Source organism: Anabas testudineus, chromosome 10 (genome assembly GCF_900324465.2).
Source record: "Anabas testudineus chromosome 10, fAnaTes1.2, whole genome shotgun sequence".
In the NCBI taxonomy this organism is placed as follows: Eukaryota; Metazoa; Chordata; class Actinopteri; order Anabantiformes; family Anabantidae; genus Anabas; species Anabas testudineus.
Window position 1 is genome coordinate 15,528,958 of NC_046619.1, and position 25,034 is coordinate 15,553,991.

General features: G+C 39.0%; 2 protein-coding genes across 6 annotated transcripts; both read right to left on the minus strand.

Annotated features, from left to right (window-relative positions):
* Window positions 1–171: 171 nt before the first annotated feature.
* ocrl (OCRL inositol polyphosphate-5-phosphatase) lies at window positions 172–16,982 on the minus strand. Of its 4 annotated transcripts, none has more exons than XM_026357468.1 (24): window positions 16,565–16,982; window positions 15,826–15,905; window positions 13,570–13,661; window positions 13,152–13,190; window positions 12,673–12,786; window positions 10,787–10,981; window positions 10,402–10,627; window positions 10,022–10,192; window positions 9,807–9,908; window positions 9,590–9,704; window positions 9,317–9,433; window positions 8,956–9,137; window positions 8,513–8,624; window positions 7,959–8,068; window positions 7,591–7,726; window positions 7,379–7,489; window positions 7,078–7,243; window positions 6,012–6,247; window positions 5,293–5,316; window positions 3,922–4,038; window positions 3,624–3,708; window positions 3,208–3,335; window positions 2,961–3,072; window positions 172–2,236 (listed from the first exon to the last, which is right to left on the minus strand). In XM_026357468.1, the coding sequence occupies exons 1-24, from the start codon at window positions 16,604–16,606 to the stop codon at window positions 2,112–2,114; spliced, it is 2,937 nt and encodes a 978-aa protein (XP_026213253.1). In that variant the 5' UTR covers window positions 16,607–16,982; the 3' UTR covers window positions 172–2,111. The 4 variants fall into 4 exon arrangements, with proteins under 4 accessions (XP_026213253.1, XP_026213251.1, XP_026213255.1 ...); XM_026357466.1 differs by having other exon boundaries at window positions 10,022–10,195; window positions 16,565–16,981; XM_026357470.1 differs by lacking the exon at window positions 5,293–5,316 and having other exon boundaries at window positions 16,565–16,981.
* A 315-nt stretch (window positions 16,983–17,297) lies between these two features.
* Window positions 17,298–22,223, minus strand: si:ch73-335m24.2 (protein eva-1 homolog C). 2 transcript variants are annotated; one of them, XM_026358212.1, is made up of 8 exons: window positions 22,073–22,223; window positions 20,995–21,200; window positions 20,748–20,871; window positions 20,302–20,454; window positions 19,959–20,102; window positions 19,804–19,875; window positions 19,636–19,716; window positions 17,298–18,564 (listed from the first exon to the last, which is right to left on the minus strand). In XM_026358212.1, the coding sequence occupies exons 1-8, from the start codon at window positions 22,167–22,169 to the stop codon at window positions 18,179–18,181; spliced, it is 1,263 nt and encodes a 420-aa protein (XP_026213997.1). In that variant the 5' UTR covers window positions 22,170–22,223; the 3' UTR covers window positions 17,298–18,178. The 2 variants fall into 2 exon arrangements, with proteins under 2 accessions (XP_026213997.1, XP_026213998.1); XM_026358213.1 differs by lacking the exon at window positions 19,636–19,716.
* Window positions 22,224–25,034: the final 2,811 nt, after the last annotated feature.

A 25,034-nucleotide genomic window follows, 5' to 3' on the forward strand; every position in this document is an offset into this window, starting at 1 on the left:
AGGTGGGATTTTATATCTACAGGGAATGAAAATGTAGCACTGAGGTGAAGGATGTCTCATCAGACACCGATGAGACCAACTATAGCGTGAACATCAGCCAGTAACGATTTTGCATGTAGCTGAAGAGTAAAGTGAAATGATGCCATCAACATGTTGAGCTGGAACACAAAACGGGTTTATACATAGTTTTATTTCTGTTAAATAAATTAAAAGTACCAAAAAAAAAATCTGAATAGCTGAAATCAAGTGTTTCCTCGGGTACCTTTAAATTTACCTTAATTGTTATGAACAGACTGTGACAGAAACAAAAGGCAAAAAGCACGACTCCACAGAGATACATCAGCTTGTACAGTGGCAAAAGACAAAAATCAGAGGTTACAGACTATAGATTTTTCTGTTTGACATGATGAATGATGATAAATAAATGGCTACTGTAAAATGTTTGTCCCACATTAGTCACCAGAAACTACTAATTCAGGCCAGTTTTTGGTGACTCGACTGGCTTAAGACCAACAGAAGAATCAACTGCCAAGGATTAAAGCACCTTCAGCCCATACGTGTTCTTTTTAAGTGCCATGATTGTCAATGTTGTCACATTATATCCTAAAGCTTTTGATGCAGAGTTCCTAGAGCACCCAGGAACTAAACCTCTGGGCATCACTACATCGCAGGTGATAGTAAATAAGAGGAAGTTCATGTCAGAATATTTTTACTGGGAAAAGCTAATGCCAACATTACGTATACTGTTACATAGAAAATACTGCCCAGTGCACACGTCAAGACCCTTATTTCAATAATCATGACATGTTTTGAAACAGCAACAGACAAAAAATGTGGCACCGATAAGAAAGATGCCTAACAACAGGCTGGATACTGCAGACTAATGAGCTACTGAATTCCTGTACCTAGAAAACGCTGCATCACTTTAGAGTATTACGGCTGTGTCTTGGCATCACAGAGGCCCAAAAGAACAAAGACATGTAAACAAACACAGACATCGTCAGTACCACCTTCATTACAAACATGATAAACTGTAGACACTATCACAGATTTGTGCAACCATGATGACAGTCAAACACCCATGAAACAATCACTACAGTATTTACAACATTTATGACAAAGAACTACAGACAGTGGCTGCTCACTTTATTCTGGTTGACCAGGAAGTTAGTGCGTTAGACTTCTTGCGTAACTCAACTCTTACTGAACTGGCAAAACAAGATGTAATGCCCACAGCTGAGGCCGCACAGAGATGGCAAATATTCCCGACGGGTTTTCTATAACAGCATGATAAAAAACAAGCTATGAATATTTCTAATTAAACATTTTAGAACCAAATAAATTTCACTGTAATAGGAGCCAAAATCTGTTTGGATGGCGCAAACGTGGGAAAATATATATAAATAACATTTAACACTCAAAATACAACGGATGTAGTAACAAATAGTTCTCTCAGATATCTTAGCATTGTCCTCTCAGCTGAAATGCTGCAAAATGGATGATTGTCATGGTTTACCTTAAACTTAAATATTCTTAGTGATAAGCTCTTTAACATTTACCCCATTCCTAACTACTCTAGTACTGAACAGTGTACTTGTACTTGTGTTTTCAGTCTGCTTTTCAAAACCTCAGAAACGTCCATGTATTTAGTGTAATTGAGTCTTTCTCTAAGCATTTATGGATACATAGTGTTTTCATATTTATTACCAGTCACTGTTCAGGGACTATTTTGGCATAAGAACCTACAATAAGAAGTATCAGCTCAGAAAAAGGACAGTTCTAGTGTGGAGGCACAGGTCCTTCAGGTCATTAGAAAGTGCATAGCCATCAGTTCACAATCTCCCAAATGCTTCCAAATTCAGCGAGCGGTCATACTTTGAATGAACTGAAGACTTAACACTTGGTAACATCATCGCATGTGTGGTGGAAGTCTTGGGAACCACATACATGACAGTTTGTGAAGGGTAGGGTGCAAAACAACTGCACTGGTCTCCAAAAGATATGATAGAACAATACCAAGTGGATCATGTTACACAGAGTCCTACAGGTCCACGTTGTTTACCAGGTTGGGAATTAACTTCAAACTCCCATTGCACAGTGATGAACTTTCGTTACTCCTCCTCTCCTGACATAAGGAAACCCAGAATGAAGTCAATGGCTTTCTGCCGGTCGTGTGACGTCTGTCTGCCCATAAGGTTGGGAGGTGGTCGGATGAGGAGGCTGGCGAAGAGCGTAGCTAAAACACAACAACAGGACAAAAAAGTATTGAAAACAACTTACTCTTCTATCATGCTGCAAATGTTTTGCATAAAGAGCTAAAGGTCATGATTAGACGTCTAAAGCCTGGTTACCATAAGGAAACAAAACCCTAAGATCGTGATTAATGACGCCTTCATGCAAAATACAGTGCATTAACCTAAACTGCTGCGTTGTATGCACGAAAAAGCTCTATAATAATATAGGGGGGGTTTTGAGGTCTCACAATCAATAAATCCAGGAGGTATATAAAGCCTTAATCCTGTTAATTCACACATGTAAATGTTTACACGTAAATTTATATATGCTAATGCTCTATGCATTACATCTTTTGCTTATTTAAACTAGTTACGTTAATGTACATTCAACTAGCGTGTTTCCCTATGCAGAGAATCTTTATTATTATGTTATATTTATTGTTCAATGTTTGTTGTGCCATCTGTTAAATTTTCCTTTTCTTGCTAATCGGCAAATAAATTTAATCAGTTAATCATCAACCAGTGCTTCAGAAAACAGTTTTGGTTCTAGCTTGGATTTAAAACTGATAATCCTGATAGTAAAATGATATACAGCTATAAAATAATACATACATTTTTTTAGAAATTCAGTAGAGGTAGCTTCGCTTCAGTAAGGAGTAATATGTAGTGCACTAACTATTTAATGAGCTATGAAGTATAATAAAACAGGACATGTCTATTTCATACCTATAAGGCTGGCTGTTAGGTTGTTGTTGTGTGAGTGTCTGAGAAGTTCCTTCAGAAAGGCCATTAAGTAGCGAAACACGTTGCGATGAGCTCTGGGCAACTGGGAGATCAACTGTCAATAATCAACACAGAAATAACGATTAGACACACATGCACATATTTAACGTCTGCAGTAAGTGATAGAGTAAAATCCTGGACTAATACCAATAACAAAGAGTACTACATGGTTTAACAGTGGTCACTGCACCTGTTTGCAGAGGCGGCTGTCATGAGAGCTGTCTAGGCACCGTTGGTAGAGTTCATAACAAACCACTGGCTCAGGTAATGCCTCCAAGAAGATCAGCAGAGCCTCAGCTACAGAGTGGTTACAACCAGCTACATGATTAGTTAGGGAAGGGTACGAGAAGCAAGTAGTTATAGAGCATCTTTACTCCTTTAGTAAAGATAACCTTCAAAACACATCTTATTATCGGTATGTTCCAAACAAGCTCACTTTGCTTTTTGACGTTGAAGTTCACTCCACAGGTGACATACTGTAAATACTGTTTTAATAACATATACATCAGACAGATTAACAGATTAAGTATGTGTACGCTCATTTATTTTTCTGGCATTCAGTAAAATGGGATCCACGTTAAATCTTGGTAAGCATGATAAGGATACGGATGGAGTCAGGGATGCTGGTGTCCAGACAGCCAATGATGCTCTGCAGTTCCTCCTGTAGACCTGGCGTCTGGAACAAGTCCTCCTGATCAGCGGGCGTTCAGACAGAAAGTGAGGCAAGATTTAGAGGATTTAGAGGCAGTGCAACAGCAGATCAAGTCAATGTAAAGACAACCTTAGAGGTGCATGTGCCTAGGTCAAGCAATTTTCAGAAAGATTTATTAGTCTGTTTCATAAATGAAAAGATAAAATGAGAGAGAACCGTTAATTAGGAGTTACAACCAAGCAACTTTCTCACCTGATCACAGGATTTGGTGAAGAGATGGTCAACCAGAATCCACACCTCCTTAGGGATCTTTAGAGGTACGTCATCAGTACTCGTAGAGTCCATCATCAGGCTTATCTTTGACTTCTCCTGTTGAAAGAGACAGAGGAATATCCAACTGTATTTCAGGCAGGAAAAATTCATATTATTTCCATAATCATGTGATTAATCCTACTTTGATTACAGGAACCAGAGTTTCCTAGAATGACTACACATGACACATTTGATCAATTACTGATGGCATCTGGAGATTTGAACAAGAGCCATTTTACTAAGAGCTGGATATCCCATTTTTCGCCTCTGCAAATGGATCCCTGAGACTCATGAGAGACATACAAAAATAACCACATCTAGTGAGGCAGCACATAAAGGCAGTGGAAACTGAAGTGTGCCTTGAAAGAGGGATGATCCCGGCTAATCCATAACTGATGCGATACTCTGAAAAATGTTTTAACACCCAAAGTTCTGAGTCTTTCAGATGGGATTCAAGACCCAAGAAAGTTGTAACATAAGGGATTCGGACTTGCTTCTGTTTGAAAATGTGGTCAAATGTACGATTATGTTTTAGCTAAGCTATGTAGTTTAATTTCTTGGTATCGAGTTATGAAATGAAAGATAAGATGTAGTCATTAGGCTTCATGAAAGGGTTTGATCTTAGCTGAATAGACAGTAAAACTTCTTCTCATTAGCTTTAATCATATGTATGAAGAAGCTGTGGCTGCTGCCAAATGAGATTTAATGTGTCCAACTTTCACTGGACTGCTGTGCCCTGCCCTCAACCCGCTATGCGAGATGTAATGAGTGACTGATTCACACACTGAATAGATTATAAATAAGCCAGCATACTCTGGCATATGTTTGCCTCAGGCTTACCAATCACTGCCCTTGTCAGCTTATTGAAATTCAAAAAGAGTAAGCACTGATTCAGTTTTCCAATTAGCTTGTACAAATATGTTTCATTAATCTGTGAAACTGCAGTTAAGTGTCACTGGGAACAGAATATTGTAGCTGGAAAAAGATCAGATGTTAGAAGTATAGTTAACATTTAGCATTTGAGCTTGAGAATGCATTTGCAAACAATTTATTGGCCCAAGGATTTTATCTATAAACATATTTGTAGTGAAGTATGTTAATCATTCATGGTCAAGTTACACATTAACTTGACACGGTTCACATTGAAATTATAAAGATATACTATCCTGACATAATAAATAACCTCACTTTATCACAACTGATGAAGGTCAACAAAGTGTCACAACGCAGATACTTGATGAAGGAAGTCTTGTAACAAACATTGACCCTGTTTTTATTGAGACTTGATCATTATCAGTGTTAATATGTTACCTTTTCCATGTAGCTGTCCTCTCCCTGAGCAAGAAGTCAGCCCACAACCACAGTGAAGATGTGGAAAGGAATGATCAAGGCAAGAAGAGGCAGTGAAGGGAAACAAAAGAAGAAAGAACAAAGTGGATAGAAGTGCTATGTATAAACACAGAATCAGAGTAGATAAATCATTTGATCAAATACACCAGGCCAGCAGGAAATTGAACTTTTTAGGTAGAATTAGAAGAGTACTGAATTTGAGGTCAAAAATAGGATTATGGAAGCAGACAGAGGTGATCATGTTAAGACCAGAGGAGACTATTTATAAGGCTAAGGCTAAAGTGGGTCTAACCTGAGTCATTTTTCCCTGTTCTTTAGGAGCTCCCTTCCTATGTCTTAGATACTTCCTTGTTCCCCTGGCACCTCTTGGCCAAAAATATAGAGGTTGAGCCATTTTCATGCTCTCTAAATATAGGCTCTCTGTGTGACTGAGTTTACCCTGAGGGAGCGAGTCCTCACGCATCACAGCTCAGGTTTCAGGTAGTGAGTAGCTACAGAATGAAAAACAGCCATCAGATTACAATCTGGGCTGAACTGCTGTATGCACAGAAAGGTTTGTGTTTCACAATCAGGGTTTCACCTAATCTCTTGAAAATATGTCTTTGTCCAGTGGTCCTATCACTTTAAACTGGTCTGACTGTATTTCTCTTGCCATGACTGCTGGACTAGTGTTCCCTCACCAGGTCAATGAGTTTGGTGATGGGGATCTCTCTGATGGGCTTCTTCATGCGGCACAGAGCCTCCAGCGAGGTGCCAAAGCAGCTGGGCAGGTAGTTGCCAGTGATGGTAATGAAGTAGTCCTTGCCACGGTCCAGATGGAGCACCAGAATGTCCTCTATACAGTCCTCTCCAGAGTTCAGCAGTGTGACAGAGTCTTTGCTGACATAAACCTCCAGAAAGATCTCCAGAGTCTCATCTGTTCAGGTAAAAGGAGGATGTTTAGAGGGAAACCTTCTGAGAAAGATGGTAAGAACATCATCAGAAGAAATTCCTGTCTGTTGTTAATTTATGGCCAAGTGAATGACTAAGTTCTCCGCACAAAGCTGAAAACATTACATCCCAAGCGGGCTAGCCTCAATTACATTAGCGTCAGCAACTCATTGCAATCCCACAATCAGCTGGCTCATCTGGCTAACGTCAGTTCAATCAGGTACAGTGTTACTTTCAGAAGGAGTCAGATTAGCTGTGTGGTGGTGTACTGTAAAATAATAATGGTAGAGAATTAACAACTGCAGATTTAATAGTTTGTTCAGCTACTCTGTGATGACCACATTAGACCTGATATCATCCACTTTAACTATATGACTAGAAAGATGCCCATCAATCTGAAGAAATTTTCTACAATGTTAAACCATCATCACTTAGCCAGTACATATTTCAAATAAAGTCACTCATGTCATGAATTATTAGCATCAAATTAAAATATACCAACATGGTGGTGCCCACCTGACCTTGGCTGTTAGAATAAAACAAATAGTTTATCCATTTATGGAAAATAGACATCTGGAACAGTACAGAGTAAAACCCCTAAATCTGTGTGAGAATTAATTTGCTTCCATTTGGACAATGCTATCTATCTCTAATTTTGCTATCTGAACATGAAAGCATTCGAGCACAAGTTTGTCCAGAAGAGATAAAAAGGAACATTTAGATCTCTTTCACATTTCCTGAAACACTACATGACTATAGATCTAAAATTCAGGGAAAGATCAACAATAGGATATTTTTTAAGATAAAATTACTTACTTGGCTCCAAGAATCCATCACTTGGATCAGCACGTAGCCAAGACTTACAATACTGTGAGTCATTAAGTTTGGGGATGAAGGCAAAGTGGCAGGGGACATTCCCATCATTTGTTATTAGGAAGCGCTCTTTCTGAAGTTGCCGGAATTTCACATTCTCAAATGTAAACTGATGGAAAAAGAAAAAGAAGAATTGTTCATATCAGACTGTAAAATGACAGGTATGATTAGTGACATATATTGTCGACCTGCAGTATAATGATGAGCACATGAAGTACATGAAGTATGTAAAGGATCTTCTTACCTCTCTCCTGCTAAGAGACACAGATGGAAGGAAATCATTCTCCATTCTGTCCATTGCTCGAACAATGTCCTCAAACACCTTTTTGTGACGTTGCTCATTAACCACTTTCACCTGTTAATCACATTTTATCAAATAATATTAATTAAAACTTTATTATACCAAAATCACATACTGTATATTGTCAAATGTGTAAGCAGAACACAGCTTCTTACTCCTATAAGGAAGAGGGAGCTGACAGGCTTGTGGTCACTAGTTTGCAGCTCCATGTGACTTCGATATTTGAGCTGCTTGACATCATTTCCCCTCCACAGGATTCTGTCACACCAAGCTGGTACACGGCACTTCCCGCTGCAGGAAACAGTCTCAGTTTCAGAGGCAAGTTGAGTGTGAGAAGACATACAAAAATGCTGATGCTGTATTAGTATAAGGATAAGGCTGGGAAAGGTTTTCCTGCAATCAAATTTTATCAGGGTTTCAAAAAAGAAAAAGTGAAACTGAATGAGTGGGCAAAACAATACAAATCCCAGAGGAAGTTTCTGTATTGAGGAATAGAAAAAAGAAAAACAAGATATGCTTTTACCTCGAGTCCCATCGATCTGTTTTGGGGTCATACTTGTATGTGGGAATGAAGTTAATATCTCCCTCCATGAAATCTGCAAAGGCTCTCGTGGTCTGCCTCTGAATGTTCAGCTATACAGAAAAATTGCCAAGTGTTATTTGGTACAAGAGTCAAAAGAGAATCTTGAGTTACTGTAACATAAACAGAAAACCATGACCGATAACAAACAAGTTTTGTTTTTGGTTTATCCTACAAATGAGTAATTGTGGTGTTTGCAAAACAGCTTCCCTTAGATATCTGTGTAGCTTCTATTTTTCAACAGTTATGCTTATTGTCATTTCAAAACAAAAGCACAGACTACTTATATCAACAAGCATATTTTACTACACAACAACACTAAAACTGAGATCCAATAACACCACCCAATCCATCTATAATAACAGATACATGATATGATCAGTCTTTCTACTGATTAATACCTTCTACTATTAATTATCTCTAGCTTTAAGGTTAGCCAACTATATCTATACGTTCTTACCACTAGTGCAAAACACTGAGCTGCATGACAAATTCACCTGATCATTTTCCTGAAGCTTCTTTAGGTTATTCTGAGCAATGAGGTGTTTGACTTCGGCAGCATCGGTTATGAACAGTCGATAGTTTAAATCCCCAAGCCAGATTACTACACTGAAACACAAGAAGAGATATACATTGTTAAAAAGAGCAGAATTACTCCAACGACTTTGCACTAAATGATTATTCTCACAAACATTAAAATCCTGTCAAAAAAAAAAATTACACTCATAAGAGTAAAACTATATAGACAGAAGACTATAAATGTAAAATTCATCTTTATATGTAAAAATAGTCAAATGGAGACCAGCAACAGAACATCAGATAACAGCTACTAGTCAAAACAAGCTCAGAACTGATGATCCAAACTTGTAGAATCTGACTTTTCACATGAATCCAGACCTATCCTAACTATGACCCATCTATGAATGACTGAGGAACTCACTCGTGCTTCACAATACTGAGAGGTGGGTAGTCCAGCAAGTGAAAGGTCATGCGGGCGCATATGTCTTTATAGTCCTGGTTGCGTCGCTCAAAATCTTCCGTATGTGCAGCCAGGTGGGAGTTGACAATGCAGAAACTAGTGTTGTGAAAAACAAACCTCACTGCCACACCACCTTTGTTCCCCTGCAAAATAAACAAATGAATAAAATATTACAACATCAGGCTGCCAGGAAGGATTATGATTAATATAATTCATTATTAAAAAAAAAAAAAAAAAGGTAGCAGGACCAGTGATATTTACTGATTATATTTAGTTAAACTATGAGCAGAAAATGTCAGGTCTGACATTACTGTAAACAAACCATTTTTCCCATGATTCCTGTGCCCACATGCTCTGCAGCCACTTCTTTTATGTGATTCTTGACAGCCTTCCTGACATAAACCACAAGCATCATCCCAACTAGTCGTATCATTCGAACCTGTAGATAAGAAAAAAATCTAATTAAAGTTGGTGTCTATAACATGATGTGTACTCTGTTCTACTAACATGCAAAACATATATTCATCAACAAGACGAGAGCCAATAACCTAAAAAAAGAAGTAGTAGTCTTTAAAGAGACATTTCTGCCACTCACCCTCTTGTACTTGGCTTTTGGGTGCAAACTCCTCTCCACAGCTTCTACCCACAGCTGCTCCTTAGATGAGTCCATGTAAAAGAAAGCTTCAGTGCTCAGGTCCAATTCTTGAAAACTAGTTTCACAAACAATACCACTTGTTATTAAAGCCAAAGCACAAGACAATGTAATACCATTTCACTGCAAGGAAAAGTATTTATTATTCATTCTTACTGACCCCACAGCGTAAATATCAGGAGGCTCTGTGTCACAGCAGAGCCATGGCTCAAGGCTGCTGTCTGGAGACTGGCCATTCACATTCCATGTACCTATGAAAAACCTAAAAAAAAATTAGAGGTGAGAAAAGAAAAAGTTTAGTATATTTCTAAATTAATAAAGTTGCCATGCATTTCTATACAAAAACAAAATAAAAACATGCACAGCTCTTCTCACCTGAAGTTCTGGATGTCCACGTACTCACTCTCCTTCTTACCCAGGCGGTGTTTGATGAGGTACTCTCTTTGTCCTGCCTGGCTGGACAACATGGCCTGTCTCATAGTGTTGGTGGTGGGACTTTCACAAAAAGATGGTGGCCTATCCATTCGGTCAAACCCTGACCTAAAACTACTGGAATGGAGAAAGTACATATCATTTAACAACAACATTTTAAATAGATTCCAGTTGGTGTAAACCAGTTTCAACAGTTTCCAGTAAAAAAGATCGAACCTAAATAAACGTTTGGTTTTTAATTATTGACCAAAGCCCTGGAGCCCACTTACATCATCAGTAAATCTGTTGTGCTGTCATTATTAGGTTATATTAGGGTAACTTACTCCGGTTTGGTGTTAAAGGAGTTGTCTTTGGCAGCTCTCTCTTTAGGAACAGGAGGAGGAGGATTGGCTGGAATGTAAGACGCTTTGCGAGGAGGTAGAGGGGGAACAGGAGGAGGCTCCCTGGAGGCAACTAAGCGATTCTGGTGGTTTTTCTTTTCCTCCACTTTAACAACGTGGTTAGAATGTTCCTCAAACCCAAAGTCTGAGACAAGTGATTGAGCTGAAACTGCAAAAAAAGAGTATTTAAACAGAATTTAAAAAAAACAACAGAAACTAAACTGGAAGAAATTGTGAATTAAATGTTAATGGTTTGTTTTAACTTATCAGTTGACATTTATGCATCTAACTGTTGCATTTTTGTAAATGTAAAGTGTCAACGTATTACCTTTGTTAGTCTGATTTGTTGAAGTGCTGTTGTTGAGTTTGGAAGGCAGTGCACTGGTAGATTTAGGTGGATTCACTCCAGAGCCCACAGAGATAGCAGTCTTATTTGCTCTTTGTGGAGGGACAGGGACTGTACCTCTCGAGATCGCCGGGGCAACGGGCTCCATCGCTTTGGGTTTTGTAGGCTTGGATTGAACTGAGAAATGAAACAGCAGTGTCAAAAGAAAGCAGACAATGATGCAAGCTCAACACGACCTTAGTCAAACAGAAATAGAAACTTTAAAGCAAAGTTTAATAAAGTAGTACTCTAGCTTGCTCAAGTAAAGTAAATAATGCCATCAGGAAGTTAATATGATGACTAATGAATAATGAAACCTCTGACCTCACTTAAGTAAATTCACACCCTGTTTAATATGATCTCTCTCAATGTAAATATGAACACAGATACAAATGAGCCAACACCCAGAAGAGTTATGTTGTCATTACAGGAAGAGAAGAAGAGGATACCAGCGAACAAGCAGCTTATAGATAACAAGACTGAAGAAGGCAGAGCTCTACAGCAGTACAACTGAATAGCATAGGATTTTACCATCATGAACTAGTCCACAAAAGTAAATTATAATGGCAACTGTAAAACTACTGTAGGTAAAAAGACTCTCAGAACAGAAATAACTACAACTCAATGCTCCACCACAATCCAGCTTTACAATCTATAATTTCCCTAGGGTGTGTTAACAAAAATTGATTCAGTAGTCACTGTTTACACAAAAAGATTTCCTTGACAGAAGAACAAACAACATATACTTACAGTATGCTAGTTTAAAAATATATTTTTCATCTTATTAATATGAAAATGTATCAGATCACCACTTCATGTGGGATAAGTATGATCTTTATTCATGAGTGTTCATACATCAAGAGAGTCATGACAGCAGCATGACAACATGTAGTGCCACAAACCACATACCATGGTGGCATAAAAATACAACTTGAAAAAAGACACAAAAGTCTTTATCAGCTTGCTTATAAATAAAACTAACCACAGGAAGTATTGTGTTTCCTTTAACGAAGAGAAGAAGTGAAAAAACAGCTCCTGTAGTAGATTACACGTGACTACAGTAAAGTCATGTGCCTGGATTAGGTCATTAAAGACCCTCATGGTTGCCTTTCAACACAATTATCTCACTGTTCTCAGGCAAAAGGTTAGCACATGTTCAACAATATACTCATACCTCTATAAGTAATGTGTCCTGAAACATCATCGTCTGTAACTTGGATAAAATATCCCCACAACTGTGATAAAACACAGATGTAATTTAACTAATGTAATTTTAATATTTTTAGTTCCATCAATGTAAGGCTGCAGAAATCAAATGAAAATAAACTTCTTTTCTCGTCTACACAATATATGATGAACAACATATATACTTTTACTATGTAAATATAAAACTTAAAAAGAAAAGGTAGCATATTTTTCTATCTTACCTAACTCACAAAATTCCCATTACACTGCAGAAATGTTGTTACATAATGGACTTTGCTCTCACTACAACTGATGTTTAGAAATTATGGTTAAACGGGTTCGAAAGTTTACTTATTCATTTGAAGAGTGTCAGTTACATGGCTAAAACATAAATGCAGGTGTGAGAGCATAATAACATAAGCTTTAGTCCTTTCTGGATCTATTCACAGACATGACCTGACACCTTTAAAGGTGGATCTGATTTCTAAAATGGCAGCCAAATGAGTCTTTCCACTAGTGTGTGGTGGGAAGACAACACAGGAAATCAGTGAGAGGTGTAATCCACACTCAGTAGCTAAATATTAGATGAGTCATTAAATATTGAATCATCTGCTTTACTCTACTAACAGACGGCGGTGTCTTACCTTGCTCCTGAGCACTCTTCACCTGAGTAAAGAACGTCTGGGTCCGTTCATCATCCTGCAGTTCCAACAGCAGCTCTGGGGCTTTTTCCCCTTTGATTCGTATCCTCACACCCGCTTCAGAGAGAGTACACAAAACACACATATGTTGGGAACCTTAAGTCTTGGCAAATACATTAGAAGCAGTGTCTTGAAAACAAAGACAAGTGATTTAACAGTGAGCCAAGTCAACATTCTTTCAGAAAGCCGTGGCAACTCATGACTCGCCGCTGCTACTAAATAAAGACATTTAGCTAAAGGAATGCTCTAAAAATTTAGCATGGTTAGACATAGGCTGCGCTGCAACAAATGCCATGTTTTAGTTCATGCGTTGCCACTAGTAGTCAAATTTCTGGCTTGCTTAAAAGACTAAACTATAATCTGTACCTGACAAAGTTTTAAAAATAATTATTAAACATGAAGAGTCAATTTAAAGTTCTCACAATCCGATGAGAAGTCTATAAGAAGAGCCTCTTCAGCTTCTGAAACAAAGGAAGAAAAAAAAAGTGTGAATACAGCAAGTTCAAAGATCAGTGGTAAGACTAAACCAATGGTGCTATAAAGATTTTAACAGGATGTAGCTGTCCTGTTGATTTTTTTTTTTTTTTTAACTAGATGCTAAGGAATTGCTCCCTGGACTTTCAATTTTACACGACTATGCCATGAATCTGAGAAAACAGTAACTCTACTATGTATAGGAGTTAAAGAATGTGAGGTCCAATGGCCACAGGCAACACGTCTCCGATAGGAATCACAAACATCTTACAGAAGAAATAATACAGTCTGTAGCAGTTGGCAGAACAAAATATGCTGTACATTTGAATTTACTAACTAAAACAGTTAACACTGAAGGGTACGTACCTCGTATGATTTCAAAATTACCATTGATTGGTATAGACAGCTGAGGCACTGGACGAGACACAACAGCATCAGGAGAGGCCAAAATACACAACCTGGGTGAGAACAGCACAGACTTGTTTTATTATTATTTCATCAACGTGCCCAGATAAGCTGCACTTCCAGTGCAATTAAAATTGTGTTTCATTCTGAAAAGTCAGTATGAACATTAGGATAACTACACAGTATGGGTATATGTGTCACTAGGATTTGATTAATAATTGTCAAGTGATTAAAATGCAAAATAAAGATTTAGAAAATCTGATATGCACATGCACACATGCAAGTCTCTTTCAATCTAGTTTGCAGCCCAGATGCTTTAGAAGAATAAGTAACAGAACAAAGTTAACTGACAGGCAGTGTGCCTCATTCAAGTTTTGTTGATAAAAGTGTACTGTGGCAACCAGAAGCACATTCGGAGGAGGTTCGTTAATGGTCAGCTGAAAACTTTGATGTGGGTTAATGTAGGTGGAGGTCATATTTCACTCAATGCCAGAGTAACAATGGCTGAGTAACAGCCTGGGTCAAAGCAGCACGCTGGCCACTGCCCACACTTCCCGTCCATTTCACAATACATCAGATTACTGCTGAACAGAGGAAAATGATTCAACCTTGTACACTCACAGTTGCAGTAAAAGCTTTTCTGATGTTGTAACCTATACAACAACCAACAGTATGTAACCTCCCCTTCTCATTGACAAAATAACATAAATATCTGATAAATGAAGTCAGACCAGATTTGATCTTTATTTTTGAAGCTACATCTGGCCTCTTCAAACCTTATTTTAAAATTGATAGATTTACACCTTTACTATTGTTACACATTGGCATTGATTCATCAGTGGTAAAGACTATATGTATGTATATATAAGAATTGTGACAAACAGAATAATCCTGACAAAAGTTTTAAACATAGGAAAAAACACACTGGAAAAAAATGACAGATGATCACAGGTACACTAAATAAGAGAGGATTAATTATGAATTAATAAATCTTTAATTATCATCATCAATGTGCAGGTTAAAAAAGAACATTTAGTTAAAAAATAACTACCACAAACACAGACAAAACAAAGACACTGAAATTCACATTATTATTTACTGCAGTGCTGCTGTACTGTAATGTGCTTATTCTGCTAAAAATGTTTTGTCCTACAATTCCTGCTGATTCTAAAAATGTCAAACCTTCATAGGTTTGCAGGTACTGCGTTATAACTACATAGCACCAACTAAAAAGCTAGCAACTTGTTTCAAAGATTTCTAATTTTTCCTGTTTCAGTAGTACTCCTGAGTTTGGTGTGTGTTTTTAACACAGTTAGGTGAGCATGTAGCTTGTGTGCCCTTGTGAGTGTCATTATAGTCCAGGAGGAATTCAGGATAATTAGTACTGAGTTGGCTGCTGGGGAGACTAACTGCCTTCTCCAAAAACTAACACAGATTATTTAACACATCCCCTGTTATCACCCACAACATCCTCTTTCACAAACAACTGCTACTCTCCAGAGGACACGCATCTGATTTTGCGCACGTGACTAATAAATACATTGCAACTAAAAGCAGATGTGATTGGACAGCGGGGTGGTGTGCGTGTAAGGAGCAGTTCCCATCAGCTGCAGCCCACATGTGTAACACTGAACAAAATAACTACACACATGCATTGTTGTCCTGCAGTTGACTCTCTGACATCTGAGGAAGAGGCCAGTAAAAAGACAATCATTCCTGCAGCATCATATTTCTTTCATAAAGGCTGCTGGACACCAGGCATTTACAATGTCCATGCAAACTCCCTCCAACAATATATTGCTTATCTAAAGGCAGTCACTTTAAAAGTCAGCATGTAAGAAGACAACCAATCATAAACTGCACAATCGGAATAATCTTTTCCATTACTCAGAATGACGCAATCATGGTACACACCTTTTCTGTAACAGCAGGGTGCATTTTCAACTGTGTGTAACAGCAAAACAGCATAGCATAAAAATAGCTCACACATGAAGAGGCTTGAGTAGGCACAACAATGCCACAGCAATTAAGATCATTTACCCAGAACACAGACCGCACTGTCAGCTGTGGATTTCCTCAGAATTAAGTCGCTGACGCTGCACAAAAACATCTTAAATCTCAGGGAGTGGCTTCAAACGACACATGCACAGTATGTGACATGTCACTTGGTGCACCTATGCAGCACATTTTTCAGTCCCCAGGTTCTGCCATACTTACATAAACTCTCCACTGCGCTCAACTAGCGACAGTAGTCTGGTCTCCTTCTGGCCAGACCTCAGCTCCTGAGCTCTCACAGTGTGAGCAGCACAATCAAGGAATTATTGTGACTGAGGATGGATGAAAGACACGCTTGGACATCACAAAGACTGAGTTGTTATTTTTGATTAACCCACAGGCGCCTCACTGTCAGCTTTGTAAACATGTAACTTAACTAGTTAGCTGGTGTTTGTGTGGACAGAAAGAAGATACTCAGAGGTGGTGCTGTCTGTTAAAAGAAGCCATGCTAATAATAAAATATGCAAAAAATAAAGTGAATAATAAGTAACAAGGCAGTGAAAAAGGAGAGAAAGCAGCTCTGTGGCTAACTCAAGTGGGTTAGTGGCAGTCAATGTAGCTGGTAGCTAACGTTAGCTAGGTTAACATTAGTTAACTTTACCGGATTTATGGTTGACGTTATTCTAGTGAGGAACAAAAGGGTTGTTTAAATTATGCTGCTCATACTAGCATGGTTAGTAGTGACCACAATTAATTCATAACATTTAAATAATTATGATACGGCGTTCATATGGGTCTGAAAATAATTAGCTAACGTTGTCGTAATTAAAACAGTTCAAGTTAGCCGTAAAGCTAGCTAGTGTTAATTGAGTGAAGGCTAACATTAGCTAACGAGCTAATACACGCTGAAAAAAAAAAACAAACATAAAAAAGGTTTTAACTTAATTCAAAAAAAGGATATTGCCAAGCACTCCTCTTCGCATATTCCCAGAGACGTGTCCATTTCTTACCGACACAGAATTATCACTGGCTACGGCGACTTTAGCGGTGCTTCAGTCCAGACGTTGCGGGGCAGAGAAAGTTAAATCCCCGCCCGGTGCGGCGGCGGCGGCCTTTCCTTTCCAGCGGTTCGGCAGCTGGTTGCTAGCGCTAAACGCTCGTTAGCCAGCGGCTGTTGCGTTTGTTTCAGGATGGGGACAGTGTTCAACACAGCCGACAAGTAAATAAATACCGGTTAGTGTGCGCCATTCTGTCAGAAAGCTTGGAGTATCCGGCGTATGGTGCGTCCCGCTGGGTGCCAGGGAGCGGGCAGGTCGGACTACATCGCTGGAACAGTAATGACACTTTGCTATGTGGACCGTCTACTTCTTCGGTGTCTCTTCCCCCGTAGTTATTTGGCCTCAGCATCTTGGTTGTTAGTGCTGGTTGTGGATGAGGAGACATAACGCCACCTACTGCCTCGGAGTGTCAGTCCCACAAGTACCGCACAGAGCAGGGACGTGCAGGGAGAGGGGCCCCTAAAACATAAAGTAACCCTGGGGTCTTAGCTTTGTATCTGCTATTGAACTGCATCAGTCTGGACTGTCTAAATATATTTGCTGTTGTAAGACCAAGAATCAAAAGGAAAAATTATTAAACAATATATTTTTTTAAAGAAACACTTATGTAAATGTCTACTGTTATCACTTGTGGCCCCAGGTGAAATCTTCTCTAACCAAGAGCATCTGTGTAACACATGATGCTGCATATATGTGATAGGTAGTAGTGCATTGGAAATGCCTAAAATTAGTTGTTTATTATATAACACTGAAGGTGGTAAACAATGTACTGTACAACACAGACACAATTAAATATGTGAAAGTGACCAAACAGGGACTAAATAAGAAATGTGATAACAAATAAGTAGAGTCAATAAATGATCAACAATGTTGTAACTGTATAGAGGTGGAATACAGTTTGGTTTGAGTACAGTTCAGCTCTTTTGGAGCTAAACTGCTTCTTGAAAGCTGTTCCTGTGTCAGCTGGTGATGGCTTTTTTTATTGACCTCAATTTATTTCCTGAGCGAAACAGTTCAGAGAGTGTGTGGGAGGGGTCAGATAGTATCTTGTTTGCAAGTCCAATTTCTAATGTCCACCTAACAGCACAAAATCAGTTAATTTGTCCTGTTTTTACAGTGAATCACATTCAAGTTTAAATTTTCTCATACACCTACAGCACATAAAGAAGCCAAACCAAAGACTGTTTAATAAATAATCATGTAATGCCTAGTTCTTTAGTTTATGAAACATGAAGCAAAAACTATAATTGTAAACTAAACCCACATTTCACCTCGCTAATAAAATCTTTACTGTTTAGATTACATGTTTTGTATAGTACTTTAGTAGAGTAGTTTCATTTTACATCACCTAAATACGCTTTGTCTGATGTTAATCTTATGGTATGTTAAGACATAACCTGTTTCTTATCGTTCTTTATTATTGAGTCACTTGGCACACACTAAAGAAAATTAATGTCTGTGTTTGGTTTAAAAGGAGAAGGTGCTTTAGAAGTAGTTTCACTATCATGTGGCATCTCTCAGTTGTTGTAGGTTTTAATCTTGTGGATGGCGTAAGGGTTGGAGTCTCGATTTGGCCAAATATCTCCATTGGGCAGATCCCTCGTCTGTTCCACCTCAGGTTCAACCATCTCTACCATCAGCGTGGTAGGACTGAAGATGTCTTTCGTGCGGTAGGACTGTGCAAGGCGGCAGAAGGACGACGTGTCTGAGATCTCATCGTCGTAGAGGTCCTCAATGAGCTCCTTGCGCTGTCTCCGAGATGCCGTCAGCTCTTCATTAAGGTCAGAAACCAGATCCTTAACATCTTTCACTAGTGTGGAGCGTAGACCAAACAGGCACAGCAGGAAAACCAGACCTGCACAGATGCCAGAGACAAAGTACAGAGCCACTTTCTCTGGTAGACCTGGAAGAAAGACAAGAGATGATAATGGGTCAAACTAGCTTCAAAATGCATTGATACCAGACACAACCAATTAGCACAGATGTTATCGTCACAGCCTTCTACACCAGACTTTCCAGTGAAAGACCAAACAGGTGTTTTTGTGGGATTAATGAGTTGCTGTGCACTTTGTTTTACTGCAGAACACTTTCAGTCAGTTACATTTTGTCAACATTATATTATTATATCCTGGTAATGCAGTAAAAACACTGTGTGGTTGGTGTGTGCATGTGCTAGAAATTCAAACAGCCAGGTTTTTAGTTACACAGCAACACACAGTCTGCAGATTATTAGTGTCTGCATTAGCTTATAGTGTACTTTATCTTAAATTGTTGATACATCATTAAACATTAACAATATGAGCCCACCTCCCCCCCTCATTGTTAACAGTCCTTTGTTTTTCCATTTTATTTACGAAGGAAGTTGGTTTTTTGGGACAAAGAATTTTCCAAAGTTTTCTAACACAGTGCTAACACACATTTGCTCAAGTAAAAAGCAAACCCACAGTGTAGAAATACTCTGTTACAAGTAGAAATTCTATATTCAAATGTAACTTGAGTAAAGAAACTACATCATGTACATCAAAAAATACTTGAAATACAAAATGTAGTGTTCTTAATGCAGAATGGCTCATTGTATTTTAGTTTATGAATTTCACTCAGTATATATACATAAGTATATACATGTATTTGGTAGGATACTAAGTACAATATACTGTAATTAAAACACAGTGAATGTCAGATTAGATTTGTTCTTAACAAGTAATTTGACTTTCTGTTGATTCAACATCCACAAAAACATTTTACTTTTCACTGCATTATCATAGTATGATAATATAACTGTGACACATTTTTAAAAAATAAATTGAAGGTTTACATACTATAAGCATATTTTCTGAATGTATAGCTTCATTTAAGCACTACTAGTAGAAGTAGTATTTAAGTACAAAAACACCTGTACAGGCCTTTAAAGTACGATCTATGATAAATGTACATGCTAACCTGGCCTGACGTTTACAGGCATCAGTGCACGTACCCAATATTTTTTCAATGATCTCCAGAGAGTTGGTTAAGAGCACATTTTGAGGCCTGTAGGTGGGGCCAGTGTACCATCCACCTGCAGGTGAGAGGGGTCTGGGCTCAGACACCAGTCAAAGTCTGCTGCAACCATAGAACATCTATAGATAGTCTGTCTCACTCTCACCATGTGTGTAGTCCGAAATCAGGAACGGATCTGTTGACCCACGACCCACATCTTCCAGAAGATACCGAGGCACTAAAGGGGACATGATAGATTTTTACATAATGCAGCAAACCATGGTGCCACAGTCACAAGCAGGAATATCACCTGTTACTTACCACAAGTAAAGGACACTCGCAGGTGTTTCCTGGTGCCAGGGAAGCAGGGGTCCCCGAAGGTTTGAATATCTGCGAGCACCGAACAGTTCGCTCTGCCATGACACCTGCGTGACACCTTCCTCAAAGCTGAAGGTGACAAACACTCTGCCATAAATTAAGATAATTAAAATTAACAACTGTTAGAAAAAATCAGGTTTCACATGTTCTGATCATCAGTATTTTATTGAAGCATAAATACATCTTTACTAATAATAAATAGTTTTTTAATTATTTATACAAATTCTCCCTCATATCTGTTCCACCGTTTTGCCACTGGATGACACTAAAGCACCATGTTTCAGACCCATGTCAATTCTTGATCCAGGTTCCTGAGGACAGTAGGGACTGCCATGCAGCAGGTGTCCGAACGTGGCAGAGTAGATGGCGAGGACAGTCTCATTTTTACACATCAGCCTCAGTCGTTCATTTTCACACACCAGTCTTGTGCGGTGATGTTCTGAAAAACAGAGGTGTGCATACAAATAATGACACAAAAACACGTACAGAGACAAAGCAGTTTGTGGAAGCATGTTTGAATTTATGACTTGTATTTCCTGGTTGAGCTGAGACTGTTAATGAAGAACGTCTTTATCATTCTTAGATCTGGATATAGGAAGTTATTACTTTAAAAAGGGAAAACACAAAATTATACTTCCGCAAAAATTAGGTAATGTAAAATCTGATTGAAATCTCTGGTGTTTTGATGATATACTTGTCCTCATATTGAATCGGTGGAGCTTGGTGACCTACCTGGTCGGCACTTGTAGGAGACTAGGAGGTACTTGCTGGTGAGTGGACAGGGGTCCTGTCCAAACACCGGACTGAAGACAGGGATGTGACAGGATTGCTGGTCCTGACACTCTGACAGCACTTTCTGCAACGGCAGGAAACGTGCTGATTTATTGTCTTCTGCAGCATGAGTCACTCATGGAAGGAGAAGGAAGAGTGTTTTAATAAAACACAGGCTGAGTTTGCATTAATCTTACAGTTAAAATACCTCAACAACAATCGGAGAAGTACATTCTGTATCCTCCTCCACTGTCGTATTAGTTTTTAAAGAGGGACATAAATGTTGACTAGGAACATGTCGTCCATAGAAAGCTGACAGGATGGACACGGATGTCCTGGAGGGACATTCGATGATGAGCATGTCACCTTCGCATGCGTGAGCCGTGTGGTTCTTCAGAATGGTGTGAAGATATACTGAAACACAATGTAAGGTCAGTCAGTTTATAAAGCTGCTGATTTTTAAGTTAGTTAACATACTTTTTCTTCATTTAAAAGGTAAGAGGGGAAAAACGTGAGCCCCCACTAAGTACTCAGTAAGAAAACAAAGGTTTCTGATTTATGAATCACAAGCATTTTTACTAAATAATACAACAAATACAACAAATAGAGGGTATTCTTTGTCTGTAATTGTTGAGTCAGTTTTTTTTCTACTCATTGAAGCTCAGTTTTGGTTGTCGCCTGGGTGGCGTCTCGGTCCCTGGGTGTAACTCTCCAAGACAATATTTGGACTATGACCACACATACAACATACACGACAATGAAACATAGACAGTGAAGTATCTCCCCTCCCTATGTGCGTTTCCTGTATGTGGCCCCCTGTGTTGTGGGTGTTTGTGTGTGTACCACAGAGCAGATGAGAGGCAGTACCAGGCTCTCACTCACAATGAACTATTATTAGTGTCCTCTGAGAGGCTGCAGATCAGGGTCAGATAGAGAGGGGAGAAAGAGACAAATGCTACCTTTTGCTTTGTCTAATTATAGCCTCGCTACCATAACGTAATCAGTGATACATCCTGGACAGCAAAAAAAATCCAACTTCTAAACACAGCTCCACTGTAGTTTATGTGTTGCTGGGTCCCTTTCTGTGAAGATCAGGACCAGTTCAGCAGCCTCTTCACCCTGATTCTGGTCTGTCAGCATGAGCTGCACAAGCTGCTTGGAAAGCAGGATGTGAAGATATAACCATGAATGTTGAATATCTTCCTTTGTACAACTTTCACCCCTGAGAAGTAACCGGTCAGCATTTCACAAAAGCAATAAGCGATTGTGGAAAACAGAGCACTTACGAGAGAAATCAGGAGCCGAGCGCGTGGTGTGCAGCTCCAGAGCCAAAAGAAGAAGCGGAATCCAGAAAGACCTGCAGAAACTCCATGGCACTGTCATTGTGCATGTTCCGAATGAAAGACCCCGGGGTTTGTTCTGATGACTTGTTGTGCTATTGACTGCCCAGGGAGAGAGCAGCTGGAAGGTCAGTGATGCCATTGTGTTTACATGTCACAGCCCCCCCCCTGTTTCAAATAAAAGAGACAATGAAGTCCAGTGTTGCTTTGAGTCTGGATGATGTTGAATGTGTTTAAAGACCAGTAGACATGCAGGTATATTTAATTTCTTCCTGTTTTATACAGACTTATTCCATCTGTCTGTACTTAACAGTTAAAATATTTTTCAAAATTTCAAAACCAAACCTTAAAGGCCAAAATGACAAAGTTTCTGTTCTTGTGTGAGAGCTCAGATATTCACCTACTTACTCCTCTAAAGCAAATTCACACATCGTGTCTTTGTTCTTTAATCCAAATGCAATGAGTAATGCAGTTTTAGATAAGAGTCATGCCTTAAGTCCGTTTAGTCATCCTTTCAGCATTTCACTTTCAAGTCTAACTACACGCAGGGAATACAGTGACACTACAGAGCTGGATTATGCAACAGGCTCACCAGGCACAGGTCCCATGGGGGCCTCTGGTGTAATTGCAAAATATCTCATAAAGGGGCATAAGCAAATAGGAGTCTGAGCAACCACAAAAGAACACAAAACCAGCCCATATATCTTCAAACACAAACAAAACAACCATACAGAGACAAAAAACAAAACCAACAACAAGGTGCAGGGTTTGCACACAGTGTCTCAGTGTGGGGGTCTTGCTTTTGTAGGAAGTTTTGCACATCTGAGCCCAGAGGGGTTCACAGTCTGTCCAAGACTAGACAGTCTGGCAAAGACTAGAGCATGTGAGCTGAGCAAGAGAGGAAAACATCAGGTGACAAAAGACACAGGAGCCAGGGGAGAGCACAGAGACTGGGATGACAGTTGTGACTAGTAAAAACTGAAAGAGACTAGATTTATTAACTGAATCAGCACTTTCAAACTACCTCTCATCTTTATACTATGCTGGACTAAGCAGTTGCACATAAAACCTGCCCAGGACACACAGAAAGAGATGAATGAAGACGCTCTGCATCTCTCGTGAAAACAATTTCCTACATATTTCTAATACTGCTCTCACAGAAAAATCTAATTATTAAATCCAAAACTTCCCAAAGTGTTTTAGTGCCTTATGCAGGCCTCAATAAATCCATTACAGAGCAGCAGAGGCTTCCTGGCATGTTGATACTGTGTTAACATATTGTGCAACAGCAAAATCAAGACTCATTCTCTTGGCCTGGCTTGTCAACAATGATGATCCTGTCTATGGAGATAAGGCCCTTTTTTTTCCAGGAGGTCACTTCCAGCTGCTCTGTGTGTCCAGTCGAGATATGTGTATCTCTCTCAATAAGATGGAGATTTCCTATGTTTTTGTCTGTGCAAGAGGAAATGAGTTGTCATCATTGGTGGGCTGCGGTTTTCCAAAGCTGCCAGTTTTTTTCCAGAAATTCTCAGGAAATCTCTTTAGTTGCATATCCTCCCTGCATAGCTAGAATCTCTTGGTTTCAGTTGTTATGAAGCCTGTGAATCCAACCTTAATTTCCCCTTTACACATCCTCTCTTTCTTAACCCGTGTTGTCATACCAACCAAACACTGACACATGAAATGTCAAGCTGACTGCCGCCACTTGACGTTGACTCAAAATGAATTACTGAATAACTCCATGACACACCTCCTGGAAACACTCCCTCCATGGCAGCAGAGTGGACGTACTCTATTGATGGAGTTCAAAGGGAGAAGCCCACATTTTTAATCATGTGTGTAGGAAAGCATGACGCTCCCACCTTGTACTCCAGTAAAATTCCATTCTCCTCCCATAGGAAGTGTCAATAAAGTGACCAATTATTCATTAAATCTGTTTACCTTGGCGGTGTCAGAGGAGGGGCAGTACCACCACGTGGAAAGCAATAGTGTCAGACTATGACCTCCTTCACATTTTACACATTTAAAAGGAAAAGAGGAGGATGAAATGTCCTTGCCTCTGCTATATTTCCTGTAATGGTTGAGTGTTATTCATCAAATTCGTATGACATGTTTGGAATTTAAATGTGATGAGTTTGCTTTTTCATCCTCCCTCTTACTCATGAATTTCTTCAGATCCTCTTTGGCAGATAAATGAGTAGAAGCTACAGAGCGCAGTATCTCCTGGGGTCGTTTCCTTTTAAATTCCTTTTAGTGCATTGCATCACTCTCTCTGTGGTCATATTTCTTTAGGGAAGTCTACACCATTGGGTGGGGATTTTGTCACAAAATTTCCCTTCCCCCTGCTTACTGGAAGTGATAACATGTTTCAGAAACCTGAGTCGCACACGAGCTAAATGTTCCTAAAATGAAAGTAAACTGTCAAATTTACTCACATTCCTCCACCAAAATGCAAATTATCGTTCTATTTACTCAATAATTATCCTTATGATTAATTATTTCCACCCAACAATATTTGCACACAATTATAAATTGGTTTCGACAGCTAAATATTTCTTTATTTGCTGAATGATTTCTTCTGTCCTCATCTAATTGTAAACAAGCCAACAATTCAAAACTAACCACCTCATCTCCACCTTTAACCTTTTTATGACAAAAAACTTAGGGGTTTCCCTCCACCGTGACTCATTGAATCACTTTAAATGCAAACAAAATACCTCATCATAAACCACAAAACCAAAACAGACATTTTCTAAAGGTACAGTAGATGGTAGGGATATTTATATCATTTACATACGCTCCTTTTAAATAAAAGTAGAAACATACAGTATATCGCAGTATTAAACCTAGAAATATAAACTCAGAAGTTGACATAGATTAAGTTCATCTACATATGTAAATGTATCTG

Bases quoted from the DNA above. Each gene is read 5' to 3' on its own strand.
- ocrl (XM_026357466.1), bottom strand. From the start codon at position 16,606: ATGGACACGTCTCTGGGAATATGCGAAGAGGAGTGCTTGGCA. The intron at 9,909-10,021 runs GTGAGAAGAGCT...ATTTTTTTTTAG, and splicing joins GTGGACATCCAGAACTTCAG to GTTTTTCATAGGTACATGGA. The intron at 7,727-7,958 runs GTAAAAGCATAT...TGTTTCCTGCAG, and splicing joins ACAGATCGATGGGACTCGAG to CGGGAAGTGCCGTGTACCAG.
- si:ch73-335m24.2 (XM_026358212.1), bottom strand. From the start codon at position 22,169: ATGACAGTGCCATGGAGTTTCTGCAGGTCTTTCTGGATTCCGCTTCTT. The intron at 20,872-20,994 runs GTATTTTAACTG...CTGCCGTTGCAG, and splicing joins CTTCTCCGATTGTTGTTGAG to AAAGTGCTGTCAGAGTGTCA. The intron at 18,565-19,635 runs GTACGTGCACTG...TCTTTCTTCCAG, and splicing joins GATCATTGAAAAAATATTGG to GTCTACCAGAGAAAGTGGCT.